At 40.9% G+C, this 18,229-nt stretch overlaps 2 protein-coding genes across 3 annotated transcripts in view; both read right to left on the bottom strand.

Annotated features, from left to right (window-relative positions):
- Window positions 1-3,803, bottom strand: part of c5 (complement component 5) — a 35,823-nt gene extending 32,020 nt beyond the window's left edge. Inside the window, exons 1-9 of one of the 2 annotated variants that reach the window (XM_077522827.1) lie at window positions 3,605-3,803; window positions 2,266-2,395; window positions 1,876-1,941; window positions 1,496-1,649; window positions 1,342-1,412; window positions 879-976; window positions 732-814; window positions 434-524; window positions 27-135 (exon numbers count right to left, since the gene is read on the bottom strand). In XM_077522827.1, the coding sequence (XP_077378953.1) occupies window positions 27-135; window positions 434-524; window positions 732-814; window positions 879-976; window positions 1,342-1,412; window positions 1,496-1,649; window positions 1,876-1,941; window positions 2,266-2,395; window positions 3,605-3,675 (873 nt within the window). In that variant the 5' untranslated portion in view covers window positions 3,676-3,803. The remainder of the gene's footprint in view (window positions 1-26; window positions 136-433; window positions 525-731; window positions 815-878; window positions 977-1,341; window positions 1,413-1,495; window positions 1,650-1,875; window positions 1,942-2,265; window positions 2,396-3,604) is intronic. The other variant, XM_077522826.1, reaches the window with a different exon arrangement.
- Window positions 3,804-9,104: 5,301 nt separating this feature from the next.
- On the bottom strand, window positions 9,105-15,195 carry LOC144019464 (PR domain zinc finger protein 12-like). The gene is made up of 6 exons (XM_077522547.1): window positions 14,874-15,195; window positions 13,755-13,820; window positions 12,874-12,998; window positions 11,531-11,686; window positions 11,343-11,457; window positions 9,105-9,660 (listed from the first exon to the last, which is right to left on the bottom strand). The coding sequence occupies exons 1-6, from the start codon at window positions 15,148-15,150 to the stop codon at window positions 9,203-9,205; spliced, it is 1,197 nt and encodes a 398-aa protein (XP_077378673.1). The 5' UTR covers window positions 15,151-15,195; the 3' UTR covers window positions 9,105-9,202.
- Between the last annotated feature and the right edge of the window lie 3,034 nt (window positions 15,196-18,229).

The following is an 18,229-nucleotide window of genomic DNA, read 5'->3' as shown; positions in this document are numbered from 1 at the left end:
GAAGAAGAAGAAGTTGACGATCTGACCGTGGCTCTGGTCACATAGTTTGGGATGATGACAGGAAGTTCCTTCGGGCTGACGTAGCCGTAGCGCAGGTAGAGTTCCGCCGAAGACACCGGAGCGCCGTGACGGTACCTGACAGCAAAGACCAAGAAGGAACGCAGGGTCAAGGTTCATTTCTTTGTTGTTTGATTCATTTTTTCCTTTATTTATTTATATATTTATTTATTTATGATTATAAGCGAAGTGCGCGTCTCGAATTCAAAGTGCATTATGGGTAGCGGCGTGGTGCATTGTGGATAGGCGAAACTACCGAACGGTCATTGAAAATGAATTGGATCCAATGGAATCGGCTCTGATAGAAACGTTTCAACCGCTGGAAAGTTGCTGTTTTTATTAACATGCTTAAGGGGGGGTTGATCGTTTTCCTCACCTAGCCTCCACTTTGAAGCAGAATTGCTGAAAGTTCTGAAAGCTGATGTAGTTGACTTGAGGCCGGACCACAATGGAGAAACTGGGAAGAACTGACAACACAGACCACATCAGAGACCTGGACCAGAACCAGGACCAGAAACCAAAACGCTATAGACCATGACCATAGACCTTGTAATGGACCTCAAACTGGGCCATAGACCTGGATCCATGTTGGGGACCAGGACTAGAGACTTGGTCCTGACTCCTTAACCTGGATCAGGACCAAAGTCCAAGGACCGGATCAAACCTTGTCTCACCATATTCTCGAATCTCAAAATGCGTCGCGGCTTTGGTGCTGAAGTGGTCCGAATACTCGGCTTCGATGGACCAGATTCCCAACCTGGAATGGCATCACAAGATCAGACCTTGAGAAGGACCTCGGTTCTGCTCGACCACTCGGCTACTTTGGTCTGATGGGGATCTTGAAGGGGTCCTTCAACGACGGGATCCCGTTGTTCAAGTCCAGGATCTCCTGCACGTCCACGATCTGATGATCGGGATCCTGGTGGATCAGCAAAAAAAAACAAAAAAAACATCTGCAACAATTTACGAGTCGATCTCAGAGTGAACAAGTTGCAGAATGAGTGAGAGGGTGAGGAATGAGTGGGGAAATGTATGAATGGCTATGTGAGTGAATGGGTGAATGGATAAATGAGGCAAGAGATGAGTGAGAGAGCAAAGTAAAGGAGTGATATAAAGGATGGGATGAAGAGTGAGTGAGTGAGTGAGTGAGTGAGTGAGTGAGTGAGTGAGTGAGTGAGTGAGTGAGTGAGTGAGTGAGTGAGTGAGTGAGCGAGTGAGCGAGTGAGTGAGAGTTAGTGAGTAAGTGAATGTTTTGAAAGGAACCCGTGAGAAGTCGGCGGCCACCTTAAAGGTGAGGAAGACGCTGCGATTGGCTGGATGAAGCTCCTGGTTGAGCGAAAATGCGCGCACTTCCACTACAAAGACAACACAGACAGGAAGTGACATCACAAGACAAGAAGCCAGCAGCTACTTCCTGTCCTCAGGCGCAGCGGCTCACCGCTCTGCGTGGGCGTGTACAGAGGCTTGTCCGTCTGGACGAACAGGAAGCCGTTTTGCCAGCTGACAGGAAGTGACACGTGCTCATTGATCTGCGCCGAGTGGACGTGAAGGATCACGTGATCCCGATTCTTGTCCAGCTGGCCCGACGACACCTGAAGACAAGAGGAAGTCGGACGATTGGGCACCCGGGAAATACTTTGCCAACGATTTGCAACAAACGTGGCGACTGTGTTCGGAATCGTTCGCAAGCTTCCGTTTAGTTTTTTGCCACTCTTCAAAACAACGTCAGCGGCGGTGAACGAGTTCAGGAGCGGTGTGTCAAAATGTCGAAACTGAAACAACTGCGAGAACGTTTGCGGTGAGCAGGCCTCAACTCACCTTGACGGAGGCGACGGCCTGATGCCGGTTTGCCGTGTTGAGGGTCACCACCTGACGCGACAAAACCTGAAAACCGACAGCAACTCCAAGTCAGTCAGGGAATGAAGGAAGTCGACAAAGCACAAAGCACAAAGAAATTAGTAGTGGTAACGAGAACCGCCACTGGAAATTAAATAAAAAAAAATAAAAAAATTAATAAACAAAAATATACATACATATATATATATATATATATATATACAGTATATACACACACATATGTGTTGTTATTATTATTATTATTATTATTAAGTAAATAATAAATAGTCAAATGAATAAATAAAAATATATCTAAAAATATATTTAAAAAAATATATAGATAGATAGACAGATGATAGTGAGCGAATGAACCTGCTGGTCCGGCGCCATGGAGGTCTTGACGAAGACGTAGACCGTGACCGCCTCTGTGATGCCAAACATCTGCACCAGGACCGTCTCCACCGCGTCCACGTGCAAAACCTTGGGGGCGCTCACCAGATACCTGGGGAAGAAAGGGGGTGGAGGAGACTAGACAGTGCCCAGCTCCCATTGGCTCACGGCCTGATGATGTCATCAGCAGGTGTGCATTGTGAGGGAAACAAGCCGATAGCCCATATACATGCCCGTGCAAGCCGTTGAAGCCACAGGGCGGCAATCTTGCTCCTCCCACCTCGCGAGCAGACTACTGTATGTATTCCAATTTGGATGCTGTAAATGTATCGGATGATATGCCGAGAAATGTTTCTCAGGAGGAGCAATATGGCAGCCTCGCGACTTCAAAACTCTTCTTGGCTTATCGGCTATCCAGTCATATATTCAGATCAGTGAAGCCACCTTACAAAAAAAAAACAAGTCACCTTGCATTCTGATAACAACCATCCTTTCCACAAAGTCAACAGGAAGTGCCCCAAGATTAACAGGAAGTGAACCAACATTCCCCAAATGTTAGCAAAGCAACTGTTAGCATGATGGCATTTTGAATCTTAGTGTACATGACACATTAATAATAATAATACATATAATCCAAAAAGAGAATTGATCTTATATTTCCTGTCACAAGCATGAAACAATGCGAAAAGATTAGCATGCTAGCTAGCTCACAAAAAGTTGACAAATTCTCCTATGCTAACATATTAGCTACAAAAAGTAGCATCAACTCTTCCTGTATTTTTTTTTCCCCCGTCAGTGGTGGCCGCCGTTGCACAGGGTTGTGTTTGCGCACATCACCATTTGACTGGTTTGCAATTTTGAAACATTCCCAAGAATTCTTCGTAAGATTTGAACAACGTGGATTTGAAAATAACTCAACAAAAAGGTCACTGTAAAAACAAAATCAACAAAAACAGAAATGTCATCGTTTGTCATTTTTGATTTGCTATTTTTTTGTTGTTTTTTGAGTTGTGTTTGCAATGACCTTTGTTGTTTGTTCTTTTTGTTGGTGATTACCTTCTTTTTTTTTTGGTTTATTTATTTATTTATTTATTTTTAACTCATATTTTTGATTACCTTTTTGTTGAGTTTGGCACTTTGCCGCCATTTTGCGACCGTCACTAGCTTAACCTGACGGACGCGCGCAAACTCACCTTCTTTATGAACAAAACGAAACCAACGTGACAAAATCCAATTAATCACCCACTGAACCGTGAAAACGCTTTCAACGCACATCTGACATTTTGGTAACATTTTGGTGTAAGAAATGAAATGAACTCACGTTGCGCCCTGCCGAGCGCTCGCCGTCCAGCACGCGCAACACACCAGCAACATTAGCACGCGCACCTCCATGCTGCACTTTCACCTGCACACACTCGCACAAAAATATCCTCCAAAATCTTTTTCAGTCGTCGACGAGACAAAAAAAAGTGAAGAGTGAGCTGCTTGATTGACACGTTGGACTTTTAACACAAACGCACACACTGGAAATTCCCGCATGTGTGTACACTACTTGTGTGTGTCCAAAGGTGACTTGGCCCATTTTGGAAAAACATATTGATTGTGAACTCGCTAACATTAGCGCGCTAACTGCTTTGTCATGCAGAGGGTCGAAGGTGACTGTTTGGAAATGACAAGTGGCGTCCCTCAAGGTTCGATATTGGGCCCATTTTTGTTCATTTTGTACATTCGTCACATGTGAAAAGTAACAAAGCATATGAAATATTTTTTATTTGCTGATGACACAAAAAAACGTTTTTCTCCGATAAAAATATTCTATTGTATTCAACATCTATCCATCCAACTTTAACATCCGTCCAACCAACTTCAACATCCATCCATCCAACTTCAACATCCATCCATGCAACTTCAACATCCATCCAACCATACAACTTCAACATTCATTCATCCAAACTTCAACAATCATCCATTCAACTTCAACATCCATCCATCCAACTTCAGCATCCATTCAACATCCATCCAAATTCAACAATCATCCATCCAACTTCAACATCCATCCATCCAACAGCCATCCATCCATCCAACTTCAACATCTATCAATCTATCCAACTTCAACATCCATCCATCCATCCAACTTCAACATCCATCCATCCATCCAACTTCAACATCCATCCATCCTTATTAATTTACTGATGTGAAATTTATTTACTTGTAAAAAAAACAACTTGTATACGCACTTCAAAATGTTTGCTTTGTTCTTGTTGTGTTACCTTATTCTTTACTGCACAACCGATATTTATGTTTATGTACAGCACTTTGTATACAGCAATGCCTGTTCTGAAAGCGCTTTATAAATAAAGTTGAGTTGAGTTCAACATCCATCCATCCAACAATATAACTTCAACATCCATTCATCCAACTTCAGCATCCATCCATCCATCCAACTTCAACATCATCCAACTTCAACATCCATCCATCCAACTTCAACATCCATCCATCCAACTTCAACATTATCCAACTTCAACATCCATCCATCCAACTTCAACATCCATCCATCCAACATCCATCCATCCAACTTCAACAATCATCCATCCAACTTCAACATCCATCCATCCAACTTCATCATCCATCCAACTTCATATCCATCATCCAACTTCAACATCCATCCATCCAACTTCAACATCCTTCCATCCATCCAACTTCCATCGAGCTTCAACATCCATCATCAACATCCATCCATCAATCCATCCAACTTCAACATCCATCATCAAACTTTAACATCCATCCATCCATCCATCCATCCATCCATCCATCCATCCATCCATCCATCCATCCATCCATCCATCCACGTGTATCGGCGGTGGGGCGGTGGGGTCAGCAGCTTTAGTGGGGAAGCCCCCCAGTGGGGAAGCCCCCCAGCCACTTGGTGCAAGTCTTCTCCCACGGAATTCCCAGGCAGGCCAGATGTGCCCTGTCCAGCCAGCGTGACCTGCTTGACCCCACCCGGGGCCTCCTGCCTGCTGCTGGGACATAATGGCCAATACTGGAAATTTTTTTGAAGAAAAGCAACTAGAGTAATTTTCATATTTAAAAAAAAAACAAAATAAGGATCCTCGAGTTCAAAAAGCTGACATAGAGAAGAAAAACAAAGATCACAGCCAAAAATGAGGTAAAAGCAGCTGCCAGACCGGAGTTGACAAAAATTGTCTTTACCAGTGAAATCCGTTTTTACCACTTGAAGCAGTTCTCGTTTACGTACGTGTTGGAGCAGGAGGAACTTTCAAGCAAAAAAAAAAAAAGAAAAAGTGAATCCATCTCAAGAGCGCATCATGTGGGAAAGAATCCTAGCGCCCGCCCTCCCAAACAGGCAACACAACTTGTCAACTTTCCATTTTGACACTTTCTTAAATGAAGTCAAAATGTTTCAAAATGGGATCAAAACGCATTTCCGGGGGCTGTCCAGATCTCTGAGGGGCTCGATAGCAGCCCCTTGGCCCACTAGAGCGCCAATCGTGTCCAATCACAGCGGAGCAATTTTTGTAGAAGCGGCCCACAGGCTAGCTAGCTACTCGATTGTTTGCTTCAGAACGTTTTGACAGGTTATTACAACAAGCTAGCAGACTTGCTAACACTCGCGTGCTTGCTTTTGTCAAACAGACGCTCAGGCTATTGTATTAGCATGTTCATGTTGTTAGCATGACAACAAGATCAAGTAATTGCTGGCATGCTAGGTTTTTTTGTTATACAAACTAACATCAAGAAGTTCAAGTTCAACTTTCTAGCATGTTAGCATAAGAACTTAGCGGGCATGTCGATACCGTCTTGCTAACTTTTTGACAAGCAAAGAGTAGCAGGAGGTGAAAGATTAACTTACTTTATTAGTTTATCCATCCATCCATTTTCTTGACCGCTTATTCTTCACAAGGGTCGCGGGGGGTACTTTATTAGTTTATAGATGATGTTTAGCATGTTAGCATACATGACACATAGATAACACTGGTACATAAAATCCAGAAAGAGATTTGTTATGAGCATACAGCAATGTGAAAAGATTAGCATGCTAGGCTCAGAACAAGTAACCATATTCTGCTATGCTAACATATTAGCATATGCCCTCCTGTCTTTTCTTTTTTTTTTTTCTTTTCTCAGTGAGTGGAGTTTGGGAGGTTGGTGGGGCGTTGTGTTAAAAACATCAAAAGAAAAAACTTTTTTTTTTGTTTGTCCATCCATCCATCCATCCATTTTCCTGACCGCTTATTCATTTTACTCTTCAAATGCAGGCGAGGTTCCGCCTCCTCAGACCGCACGTCCCGACTTCAGGGTGAGATTCGATATGTTTTGAGACTCAATCCGATTTTGACCCTTCAGGTCGCAATTCAATTTGATTTTGGTTGTTCAGATCGGGATTCAATATGATTTCAATTCTTGAGAGTCAATTCCAGTTAATTTCAATTCAATTCGATTTTGTTTTGATTGTTCAGATTGGGATTCAATCTGAATTCAAATCCTGAGTCAATTCAATTCAATTTGATTTTGATTGTTCAGATCGGGATTCAATCTGATTTAGGGTTGTCACAAGAACCGATACTTCGGTGCCAAGTCGATGCCAAGATTCTGAAAATGTGACAGTACTGCCTTTTCTACAATATCCGAAGTACCGTTGGTATCGAGGCGGCATATCTGGCCACGTCTTTTGTGTTGTTTTGGGGGTGTTTATTTATTTTATTATTTTTTTTTTTTTAAATCCCACACGCACTCACTCACACAAGCTTACATCAGGTAAACTGGGTGGATATGGGCGCTTATCTGGAAACCCACGTTACGTCTAATGACGTCATGTACCCTACCCTCCCGCTGCTACAATAATAAGGAAGTAGAGTAACATGCGTACAACATGATAGTAGCCCGCACATCTGCGTCGTCTTCAACTGCAGCGGCCCCTCATTTAGTTGGGAAGAAAAAATGCCAAAGTCACGTATAGAAGTATTTTGGATTTGAGGTTGATGCGCAGGGATTGAGATGCAGAAGCCGTTTCCAGACGAAAGGGGAACACATCCAACGTAGCGAAACATGGACATCCAGACTTGTAAAAAGAATTCAAGGCAAGCGCATTTGAATTCCCGTGTTATCATTGTTGTCCATATCTAAACTAATAACGTTAGTATGATGACCCCACACTCAATGAGCTGCTTTGCGAAGTAACGTTAGCGTTATGTTCTGCCTCGTCTGTCCCGCATAATAAAGTTGGGTAATGTTGCCGGGCAGCTAATTTACTGAATCACCTAAAGTAACATTAAACAACCCTCAAATAATATATCAAACGTTATTTGTTATTTTGTTTGTTTGTGTGTGTGTGTGTGAGGCTACGTGCTGAAACTGGTTGGTAAATAAGCACAGTATGAGATTTTTATTTTTTAATGCTACATGCTTGTGATGCATTTTTCATTTTACAGTATTTTAGTGTTTAGTACTTCTTGTTTGTTTGTTTATTTATTGAACATAGAAACATAACATAAACATAAACAGGTAGCAAATAATAATTTAAAGAAGAAACTCATAGCAAAAATTTGTGATGGTTTACATGTCCAAAGGGAGTAGGAATAAGTTAAAAACTTATCTAGTCCTATTCCTTATATCTTTTAACTTATTTCATAATTAAATACAGTAAATTAATACATTACAATAAAAGAATGTGTAATCCTGCCCGTGTAGACAATTACACTTTAACATACGTACATTAGTCAGTAGCGTATGTACATGAATTTCTTAGGCATACACAATAATACATCCTCATACTCACATATACAATTTTCATTACACTTTCATTACAATAATGCTCTTAAACTTTACTTTTAAACATTTTTTTAGCTCAACAATTGACTAGCATCTTTTCAAGTCATTACCAAAATGATTCCACAAATTAACACCTCTTACAGAAACACACATTTGCTTAATATTTGTTCTTATTTTGAATTTTTTTTTTTTTTTTGTAGACACTTGTACCACTTATGTCATATAAGGACTCTCTCTAATTTCAAATGGCTTCTGAATACTATGGCAGAGTAGATTGTTGTAAGCTATATACATTATTTGTGCTATTACTGTACTTAACTAGTACATGCACAGTATTTTTATTTTATTGTTCACTCTATTGTTCAATTTCAATTCAATATTATTTCGATTGTTCAGATTGGGATTCAATCTGATTTCAATTCATGAGTCAATTCAATATTATTTTGATTGTTCAGATTGGGATTCAATCTGATTTCAATTCCTGAGTCAATTCAAGTTCAAATCAATTCAATTTGATTTTGATAGTTCAGATCGGGATTCAATCTGATTTCACTTCTTGATAGTCAATTCCATTTAATATGAATTCAATTCAATTTGATTTTGATTGTTCAGATCGGGATTCAATCTGATTTCACTTCTTGAGAATCAATTCCATTTCAATTCAATTCAATTTGATTTCGATTGTTCAGATCGGGATTCAATCTGATTTCACTTCTTGAGGGGGGGGGGGGGGGGTGAGATTGGTTTCCTTTTGAATTCAATTTGATTTTGAAGTTGTCTGTAGCAATTCAGTTTGATGTCGATTCTTGAGATTTGATTCTTCGCTCATTTTGGTGTTCTATACTTTGGGAATGGATTCAACTGTTTCAAATGAATCAAATTTGATTCCATTTGGTTAGCACGTTGCTAACTTCCTGTGCTAACTTGTTTTTTCACGGTTGCCGTGCAAACGCGAACGTTGCCAGCACGCTAGCGGAGGAAAGGTGCCAAGCTGTCCCGTGTCAAGCAATATGATGGAAAAAAAATAAATACATAAAACATGAGCATGCTAGGCTAACACACAGAGCCGCTGCTACGCTAAGACTCCAGCTGCTAACTTGTACCAGGCTTTTGGCTAATGCGCCGTCTAGAGCACCATGGCGGGAATGTGGTGGAGCAGCGACGCGGGATGCGGCGGAGGCGAGCGCCGCTCGCGCGCCAGCAGCAGTGCCCGCCCGGGAGTGCCGGTGGCGGCGGCCACTCCAGCGCCGACGCCGCCCGGACGGTGTCTTGCGCTCTTCTGGTGGGCGCGCAGGCCGGCCAGCTGCGAGTACGCCGACTGGCAGACGTGGCACTTGTAGGGCCGCTCGCCTGTGTGCAGGCGCACGTGGTTGCGCAGCGTGGACGACTGACTGAAGCGCCGGCTGCAGAAGCGGCACACGAACGGCTTGTCCAGCGTGTGGATGCGCATGTGCGAGCGCAGGTTGCTGCGGGAGTTGAAACCGCGGTGGCAGATGACGCAGCGCATGCGGCCCGGGCCCGACCCGGACGACCCCGATGACCCCGGCGACCCCGACGACGAGCCTTCGCAACCGTGGAAGTCGTCTGAAGGACAACAAGTAGACAAGAAAACGCACGCGTCATTTGCCGCAAATCCAAAACAAGCGTTTGAGTCGTGCTAGGCTAGCTCGTGACTTATATGGCAAACATGCTAGTTTAAAATTAATTGATTAATCGACAGGTATTATCAAATTAATCGACAACTGTTTTAATAATGGAGTAATCGTTCGGAGATATTTTCTGTGTTGAATCAAACTAAGACACTTGTTACTGCTAGTGCTAACATAATCATGCCAACAAGCATGCTAATGTTGTTGACGTTAGCAGTGCAACATTTCGTGAGCATTCATTCATTTGAACGCAACATCACTGAGAAGTCTCTAGTAAATTTCCACTATTTCCTTTTCTGCTAATGCTAGCAAACTATATTAGCCACAATTCTCGCGCGCACGCAAATCAAGCTAGCCGCTATGTGTTTCTGCTCAGCAAAGTCATAATTTACTTAGCTCGTAAATAGACACTAATTTACTATTTGTAATACTGCAATGCTAATGCTATTGCTCATAAAATATTCACACTAATGTTGCTGAGTTTAGTGCCACAATTTTAATGCAATATCAGTTGTGCTGTGTTTCTAATTTCCGCTTTTTTTCCATTTTCTGCTAATGCTAGCAAACTTTATTAGCTACAATTCTTACCTACTCAAGTCAAGCTAGCCTCTACGTGTTTCTGCTCAGCAAATTAATAATTTACTTAGCAATGAAAGTATATATTATTAAAAAGTCACTAATTTGTAATACTGCTTTACTAATAATACTATGCTATGGCTAATAAAATATTCAGGCTAATGTTGTTGAGGTTAGCAGCACAACATTTTGTGAGCATTCATTCATTTGAATGCAATATCGCTAGTGCTGTGGTGCTAATTTCCTTTTTTTTTTTTTTTTTTTTCTGCTAATGCTAGCAAACTATATTAGCCACAATTCCTGCGCACTCAAATCAAGCTAGCCGTTACGTGTTTCTGCTCAGCAATGTAATCCTCCACTTAGCTATTAGTCGCTAATTTACTATTCGTAATCCTGTTATGCTAATGCTATTGCTAATAAAATATTCACGCTAATGTTTCTGAGGTTAGTGGCACAATTTTAACGCAATATCGGTAGTGCTGTGCTGCTAATTTCCATTTCTTTTCCTTTTCTGCTAATGCTGGCCAACTATATTAGCCACAATCCTCGCGCACTCAAATCAAGCTAGCAGTTCCCTTGAACTTCTCAGACAAGCAATCGTTTAAATATGAAACGTCCCTTCTTTCCCTTCCAAGTTGAAGCTATTATGGTAGCAGCTACTTTAAACAGCTACGCTAACTAACAAATGGTATTTTGTTGACGAATGCTAATGCTAGCAGCTACTTTAGTGCGCTTGGCTAACTAACGATTGCTATTTTGTTGATGAATGCTAATGCTAATGCTAGCAGCTACTTTAGAGCGCTAGGCTAACTAACGATTGCTGTTTTGTTGATAGGCTAGGTATCCATCCATCCATTTTCTGAACCGCTTGCTCCTCACTAGGGTCGTAGGGGGTGCTGGAGCCTATCACAGCTGGCTATGGGCAGTAGGTGGGGGGACACCCTGGACTGGTTGGCAGCCAATCGCAGTACGCTAACTACGGATTGCTATTTTGTTGACGAATACTAATACTAAATGCTAGGCTAGCGAGCGGTAGCTTACCGCTCTTGCTTTTCTTTGCTTGGTCGTCGTCGCCTCCCGGAATTCCCGGAATTCCCAGGAAGGTGTTGTGGGAGTTTCCGTACCAGACCAGCAGCTCCTGGTCCGGCGGGATGGTCTACGGACGGGCGGAAGACGGAAACGTCAAGTGGGAAGGGGGCGGAGCCGATGCCGACACGGACGGCGGTTACCTGCAGCGCCTTGTAGAAGATGGCGGTTCCAAGCTGCACCACCTCCAGGTTCTGCTCGTGTTCGTTGCGCGCGCACTTGATGTACGTCATCCAGCTGCGTTGCTCCTCCTGGCTGGCGTCCACGAAGAAGCGCACGCCGCCGTCGCCGTTGAACACCTGGCGTGCACGCGAGCACGCACGCGCACGTCAGCGTCATTTTTCAATGGCATTTATTTCAGACAAGACTTTGACAAGCGTCACGAACTGAAAACAAACTCAATTGTTCACCCCCTTGCCACTTTTTTTTTGTGATTCATTTTTGTTTTGGGGGGGGTTTAGTAATTACTGCCGACTGCAGAAAATTGAATTTCTCATTTGGAAAAGATAAAGGTCTTAATATACTAATTAGAATTCATTAATTAGAATTAATGAATTAAGTCCTTTCACTGTAAAAACAAAACAAAAAAACAAGACTTTAATATAACAGAACTTGACTTTTATTTTGCATTTTTTTGTGTTTTAAAAATATCATTTAATTTTAAAAAATGAAACTGATTTGACAATGTAAAATAACATGAAATTGTACTGTAATTGTAAAAACACAATATTTCTGTTCTTTTACAAAAAAAAATCCATTAGAAATTACATATATTGATTGTTAAAATGTAATTTCACAAATATGTGTTTGTCATTTTATGGAAAATTCAACTTTAAAACCCTAAAAAAGGGGGAAAAAGAAAGAAAAGAGAAGCATTTAAATTGACTGAAAAATTCGTCATTTTACCCTAATTTCTGTTCTTTTACAAAACAAAAATCCATTAGAAATAAATATATTGATTGTTAATATATGACCACAAATGTATCATAATTTTCTCACTATTTGTCTGTCATTTAATGGAATCAAGTGTAAAATTCAAATTTAAAACCCTAAAAAAAAAGAAAAGAAAAAAATTTCAATTGAGTGAGAAACTAACAGCAAAAATTCATAATTTGATCATAATTTATTTGTGAATTGACAATTTCTTAAAATGCTATATAAATGAATAGGAAAGTATTGCCATTTTAAACCCAATTTTCCAACAGTTATTGGCCATGTTTTGAAAGATTCATCACATTATTTTTTGGGTCATATTTCATACAGTTAAAAACTTGTACTTTAATTATGGGGGAAAATGTACTTTTACAAGAAGTTAATTTTCTGTTATTTCACAATATTTTGCTGGCAGCTGCCGGAAAATGTACGTTTTTTTTTCAGAATTTCTTTTTTTTTTTTTTTTTCACAGTGTTGAGTCATAAATGCTCAAGAGATTTTGTGGAAAATGAAAGAGCAAAAAGAGATGAGATTCCTGTGCGCGTGCGCGTACCTCCCACATGAGGTTGTTGTTCTTGTCGAAGTCGACGTGCTGCGGCGAAACCAGGCGACCCGTGAACGGACCCATCTCGGTTCCCGCCTTGATCCAAGTCTTCGAGAAGATTCCAAGGCCTTCTCCTGCGCACACGCACACGCGCTCTCAATAGGCACCCCCTCGTCCAGAAAAAAAAAAGAGAATATTCCAAATAGAATTTGATAAGATTACGAACAGCCCCCCATATCTCCTTTTTAATATTTATTTATCTGATTGATTTGATGGGGGAGGGGCAAACCCATTTTTTTTCATGAAAGCACAATCAAATAAATTAAATCATCATTACTCCAATTTATTTTTTATTATATGATTATTTATTTTATTATATATTATTTGTTTTGGTTCTGGAGATTTTTTTCCTGCATCCAAAACATCTTGTAAAAACGTTTTTTGTTTGTTTTTTCCAATTGTGTGCAAATGTTCAATCGGCCCCAAAAACGGACTTCTGTTTAATGTCTTTTTCCTTTTTTTGTTACAAGAATTGAAGCGGCAGTTTGAATCCTGTCGCCGATGATGATAATAATAATAATAATAATAATAATAATAATAGTTTTAAAAAATCTAATTTTTTTGCTTAATTTAAACCTTACTTTTGACGGTCGAGCGGTTGAGGCCTGAGAGTTTTTTGTCGTTCTGCGTCTCCTGACGGCGCGCGTGCACGTGACGCGCGACTGCGGCAGCCTTCAACGCGCGTGCACTTATTTCTTTATTTTTTGACTGCATGTAGTCCTTTCTTTTTATTCTCTATCTTGCGAATTTCTGTTATTCCACGTAAAAAAGAAAACAAAAACTTGGCGGGCATGCGTGCAGGTCTTTTTTCTTTTTCTTTTTTTTTTTACCTGGGACAGAACTTTGCGCGATGATCACCTCGCTGGGAAGAACCAAGCTGGACAACTTCTGAACCTCTGCGCGCACACACACAAGCGCACACGCTTATTTTGAATTGGATTTCATTTGTGCGCCTTCAATTTCAAGCGAACCAGTGATCGAAAGCAAAATTTCCAAAGTGACATTTCCAGCTAAGCAATTTAAGTCGCGTTCTGCGCGGCCGACTGGGAATAATAATAAGAATAATAATAAACAAACACGTCGGAAAGGAAACCAAACGTTGTCTGGTGCATGGGAAAGAAAAAAATGAAGACAAACAGCAAAGCAATTTCACACGCAAATCTCATTTTCAAAACACAATTTAAAAAGAAAATATGTGCTGGTGGCGGCAATCAAGGCCGCGAGAGTTTTGGGCCTAAACAAAACAAAACAAAACAAAAAAAATAAAAAAATAAGCATTGTCTTTGAAAAGAGATTAATGAGGGCCACAATTTTCCCGTCAACGAAATGCAAATAAAATGACATTTGCATAAATCATGGCGAAGAAAATGTCGTTAAAAAAAAATAAAAAATCGGCAAAAGATTTTTTTCTTTTGTGCAGGTCAAATTTCACAAAGGCCAACATATTAGCAAGGGGAGAAATGTCATTATCATCAATCACAATAATAATAATAATAATAATAATAATAATAATAATAATAATAATAAGAAGAAGAAGAAGAAGAAGAAGAAGAAGAAGAAGAAGAAGAATTTTAAATACAAGATTAATTTTCCTGACGTGATTTTGAACGATGACAAGCTTGAAATTGAAATTCAAAAAGCAAGTTTGAAATGTTCATGCAAACATTTCAAGATGCATCAAAAAAAGATTCTAAATGGAATTCAAAAGGCTCCTCATCAATGACAATATTAAAATTCGCTTTTTCATAATGACGTCATTTCCATTGAACAACTATTGAAAAACTTGCTCGCATTTCTCAGAAAGACAAAAACATTTCCCAAAGGATTCGCAATTAATGCGTTTTTTTATGTTGACGTCACCATCATCATCATCATCATCATCATCATCATAACCCATATTAATAATAATAATGATGAGGGTAAGAAGCAGCATGGGCGGAGCGACCGACCTCCGGAGAAGGACTGCGCGAGCACCTCGGCGGTGAAGGCGGTCCTGCAGGGGCTCGCGCCGGTCACGGCCACAGCGGGCTCCGAGTGTGTCAACTGCTGCTGCTCGCCGCCGTGCACGCGCCTCCAGCGCCCATACAGGAAACTGTGCACCACGTCCGACGTGATCACTTCCGACAGGACGGACGGCGCGGGAACCGGAGCCGGAGGCCGAGGCGGACACCACTTCCGGCCCGGGGGCGAAGACGGCGAAGAAGAGGCGGGAAGCACCGAGCCCATGGCGGGAAAACACCGGCAAGGAAGAAACAAAAAGCGAAAGAAAGAAAGAAAGAAAGAAAGAAAGAAAGAAAGAAAGAAAGAAAGAAAGAAAGAAAGAAAGAAAGAAAGAAAGAAAGAAAGAAAGAAAGAAAGAAAGAAAGAAAGAAAGAAAGAAAGAAAAAAAAAATTGTTGTTGCTGTTTTTGGCGAGTTGGGAATCGAACAAGTTGAAGGGGAGGAGAAGCAAATGAAGCGCGAGCCCGACACGCGCCACCTTTTATAAAAGTGCGCACGCGCGTGAATGCTTGGGGGAGGGAGGTATAGCGCGCGTGCGTGCTATAGGACCGCAATTTCTGTATGTCTGTTGACAATTTATTGTTATTGCTGATAATTTTTTTCTCCCTTTCTTCCTTAAATTTGCATTTTATTTCAACATGTTTCAACGTGTTTTAATGTTTATATGTTCAAAGCCAAGAACCCGATATTTCAAAACAAAAAAACCAAAAAAAGCGGCTGATGTTGGAATGCGAACTTTTTTTTTTGCCGTTCTCCGCCTCACGTCGGAGTCGTCATGTGGACTGGATATGACGTCATCATGCGGAATACTTTTGTAATATTATAATAATTTTTGAGGGGTGCTTCAGCACCCTAAAAGTGAACAATAGTACCCCCAAAATGTTGGAGATATATTTGTAATACATGTGTCTGTTTTTTTAATTTTTTTATTTTTTTTAACAAAAATGATATAGTAAACAATCGAAACAACAAAAATACAGTACTGGTGGTTTGAGCCACCATTTTCCATGAAAATGTTGAAGGCGGGAGATGACAATCATGATGTCATGTTGTCATGTTTTGTTGTGTTGCATAATGTGAAAGTGGAAAAAGTGTGCATGGAAGATCAATAATAATAATTATGCGTAAGTAAGAAAGTGGCACGATTGTGGATATGCAATTATTCAACGTGTCGGCATTGTTGCCCTGCATGTGGACGACATTTCCAATGTCTTTTGATGGTAGACGTTTATAATGCATTCATTTTCATTTTCATAATTGTTAGACACATCATAACAAGTTCAAACCCGTTTTGTTTTTTTTAATATATTTAGTCCCCTCTGCTCTGTCGCAAAAAAAGAAAAGAAAAAAAGACTTCAAGTCACTGCAGGGTCCGATTATTACAGCTGTTAATGATATCCTAATTGTTATTTCATAACAGATTGTTTAATCTCACGTTGAATTGTCAGCATGATGTTATATTTTGGACTCATTCTATTGGTCTCTGCTATTAAATTGGATTTATTCACTTTCAGGTTTTTTTTTCTCATTTGTGTCTGGTGGTGCATGTCAACAACTATACATTTATGGATTGGAATCATATTGCACTCATGTCATTTTCATTTTTTTTTTGCTCTCTTCCTTTTTGTACATGTGACTGGCAGCGTGCGTGCGTGTCTGTGTGTGCGCGCGCCCGCGCGTGTTCTGACAAGCTTGAAATGAGTTGAAACGGCATCCAAACCTGTTTTGTCCTTGTGTCTTTATCTCAACAGAGCACTTAGCGGGCAGAGCACTTAGTCGTTTGCAGGTGAATGTCATGTCGCACACCACACAAGAAGACGAAAAGGAGATGCGCTGCTGCATGCGCAACATGGGTACGAAAAGAAAAACGAAAATAAAAGTGCCAACCGTTCACTTTAGCATGTTCTGCACTCCCTTTTTGACATTCCCACTGCGTGTCCGCCCAAAAGTCAACTGAATTCGAAATGAAATGAAAAACAGGAGCCGAGTTGAAAATCAACATCGCCTGCATCCAAATTGAATGAATATGAAATGACGTGACAAATGGCAACCGTGCAAATAATAATAATAATCACTATATTACGCCGAGGAACAAAAAGAATACGTAAATGAACATACGATACAGGGAGTTCTCGAGGTAAGGAGTTTCCACAATGGTTACACCCAGTCCGCCATTTTGGTTCCTCGTCCGCCATTTTGCCCGCAGTGTTTTCCCATCCATCCATCCATCCATCCATCCATCCATCTTCTTGACCGCTTATTCCTCACTAGGGTCACGGGGGGTGCTGGCGCCTATCTCAGCTGGCTCTGGGCAGTAGGCGGGGGACACCCTGAACTGGTTGCCAGCCAATCGCAGGGCACACAGAGACGAACAACCATACACACGCACAAGCACACCTAGGGACAGTTCGGAGCGCCCAATTAACCTGCCATGCATGTCTTTGGAATGTGGGAGGAGACCGGAGTACCCGGAGAAGATCCACGCGGGCACGGGGAGAACATGCAAACTCCACCCAGGAAGGCCGGAGCCTGGACTCGAACCGGAGTCCTCAGAACTGGGAGGCGGACGTGCTAACCACTCGACACCGTGCCGCCTCAGTGTTTTCCCCTCTTGCGCTATTTAGCTAACTTCGCTAGTGCTAGCTCGCGCTACTGCACTTGTGGGAGTATTTTTTTGTGTGTTTTTTTCGCCCTCTTTTTGTTTTTCCACATCATGCCCCCAAAGAAGAAGAAAGTGACGTCTTCTATCAATGTTGGTCCAGCCAAAAGACCAACAATTACCATGGAAATGAAGCTAGACATCATAAAACAGCACAGCTAGACACCGACGAACATCGGCCAAAGACTTGGGATTCAGTCGGACAGCATCTTATTTTTTTTTTATTTGAATGTATAGATTTTTTTTAATGCAAATTATTTTGATGTAAATATTAACTTTAGTGGGAAAATCAATTTAAGTCAAAAATCAGGTTACTTCGCAAGTGTATAGGAACGGAACTCCGACGTCACTCGAGGACTCCCCGAATATTCAATTTGAAACATTCTCAACTAATAAGAAAAATAAATAGAAACCCATCGTGTATACAAATACAGTATAGATCGGATTCAATAACAAATCAAACAACAATAACAAACATGGGAATAAAAAAACAATGTATTTTGTATGTGAAACATAGAGAATGAAATTTCATCAATCTTGACATGAATGTGCAAGTTCAAAAGAATCTCAATGTAATAATAATCATCTTTCATTTCATGAGGACGAGCCAGTGTGCAAGAAAGCCCGGATGGAAATGACCGTTGCG

The sequence above is a fragment of the Festucalex cinctus genome, chromosome 5, assembly GCF_051991245.1.
Source record: "Festucalex cinctus isolate MCC-2025b chromosome 5, RoL_Fcin_1.0, whole genome shotgun sequence".
In the NCBI taxonomy this organism is placed as follows: domain Eukaryota; kingdom Metazoa; phylum Chordata; class Actinopteri; order Syngnathiformes; family Syngnathidae; genus Festucalex; species Festucalex cinctus.
This window is presented reverse-complemented; position numbering and strand designations above follow the sequence as displayed.

Excerpts from the sequence above, each read along its gene's own strand:
- LOC144019464 (XM_077522547.1), bottom strand. The coding sequence starts at position 15,150 with ATGGGCTCGGTGCTTCCCGCCTCTTCTTCGCCGTCTTCGCCCCCGGGC. Across the intron at positions 11,687-12,873 it reads ACAACAACCTCATGTGGGAG|GTGTTCAACGGCGACGGCGG; the intron begins GTACGCGCACGC and ends CGTGCACGCCAG. Across the intron at positions 9,661-11,342 it reads AGCAAAGAAAAGCAAGAGCG|ACGACTTCCACGGTTGCGAA; the intron begins GTAAGCTACCGC and ends GTTGTCCTTCAG.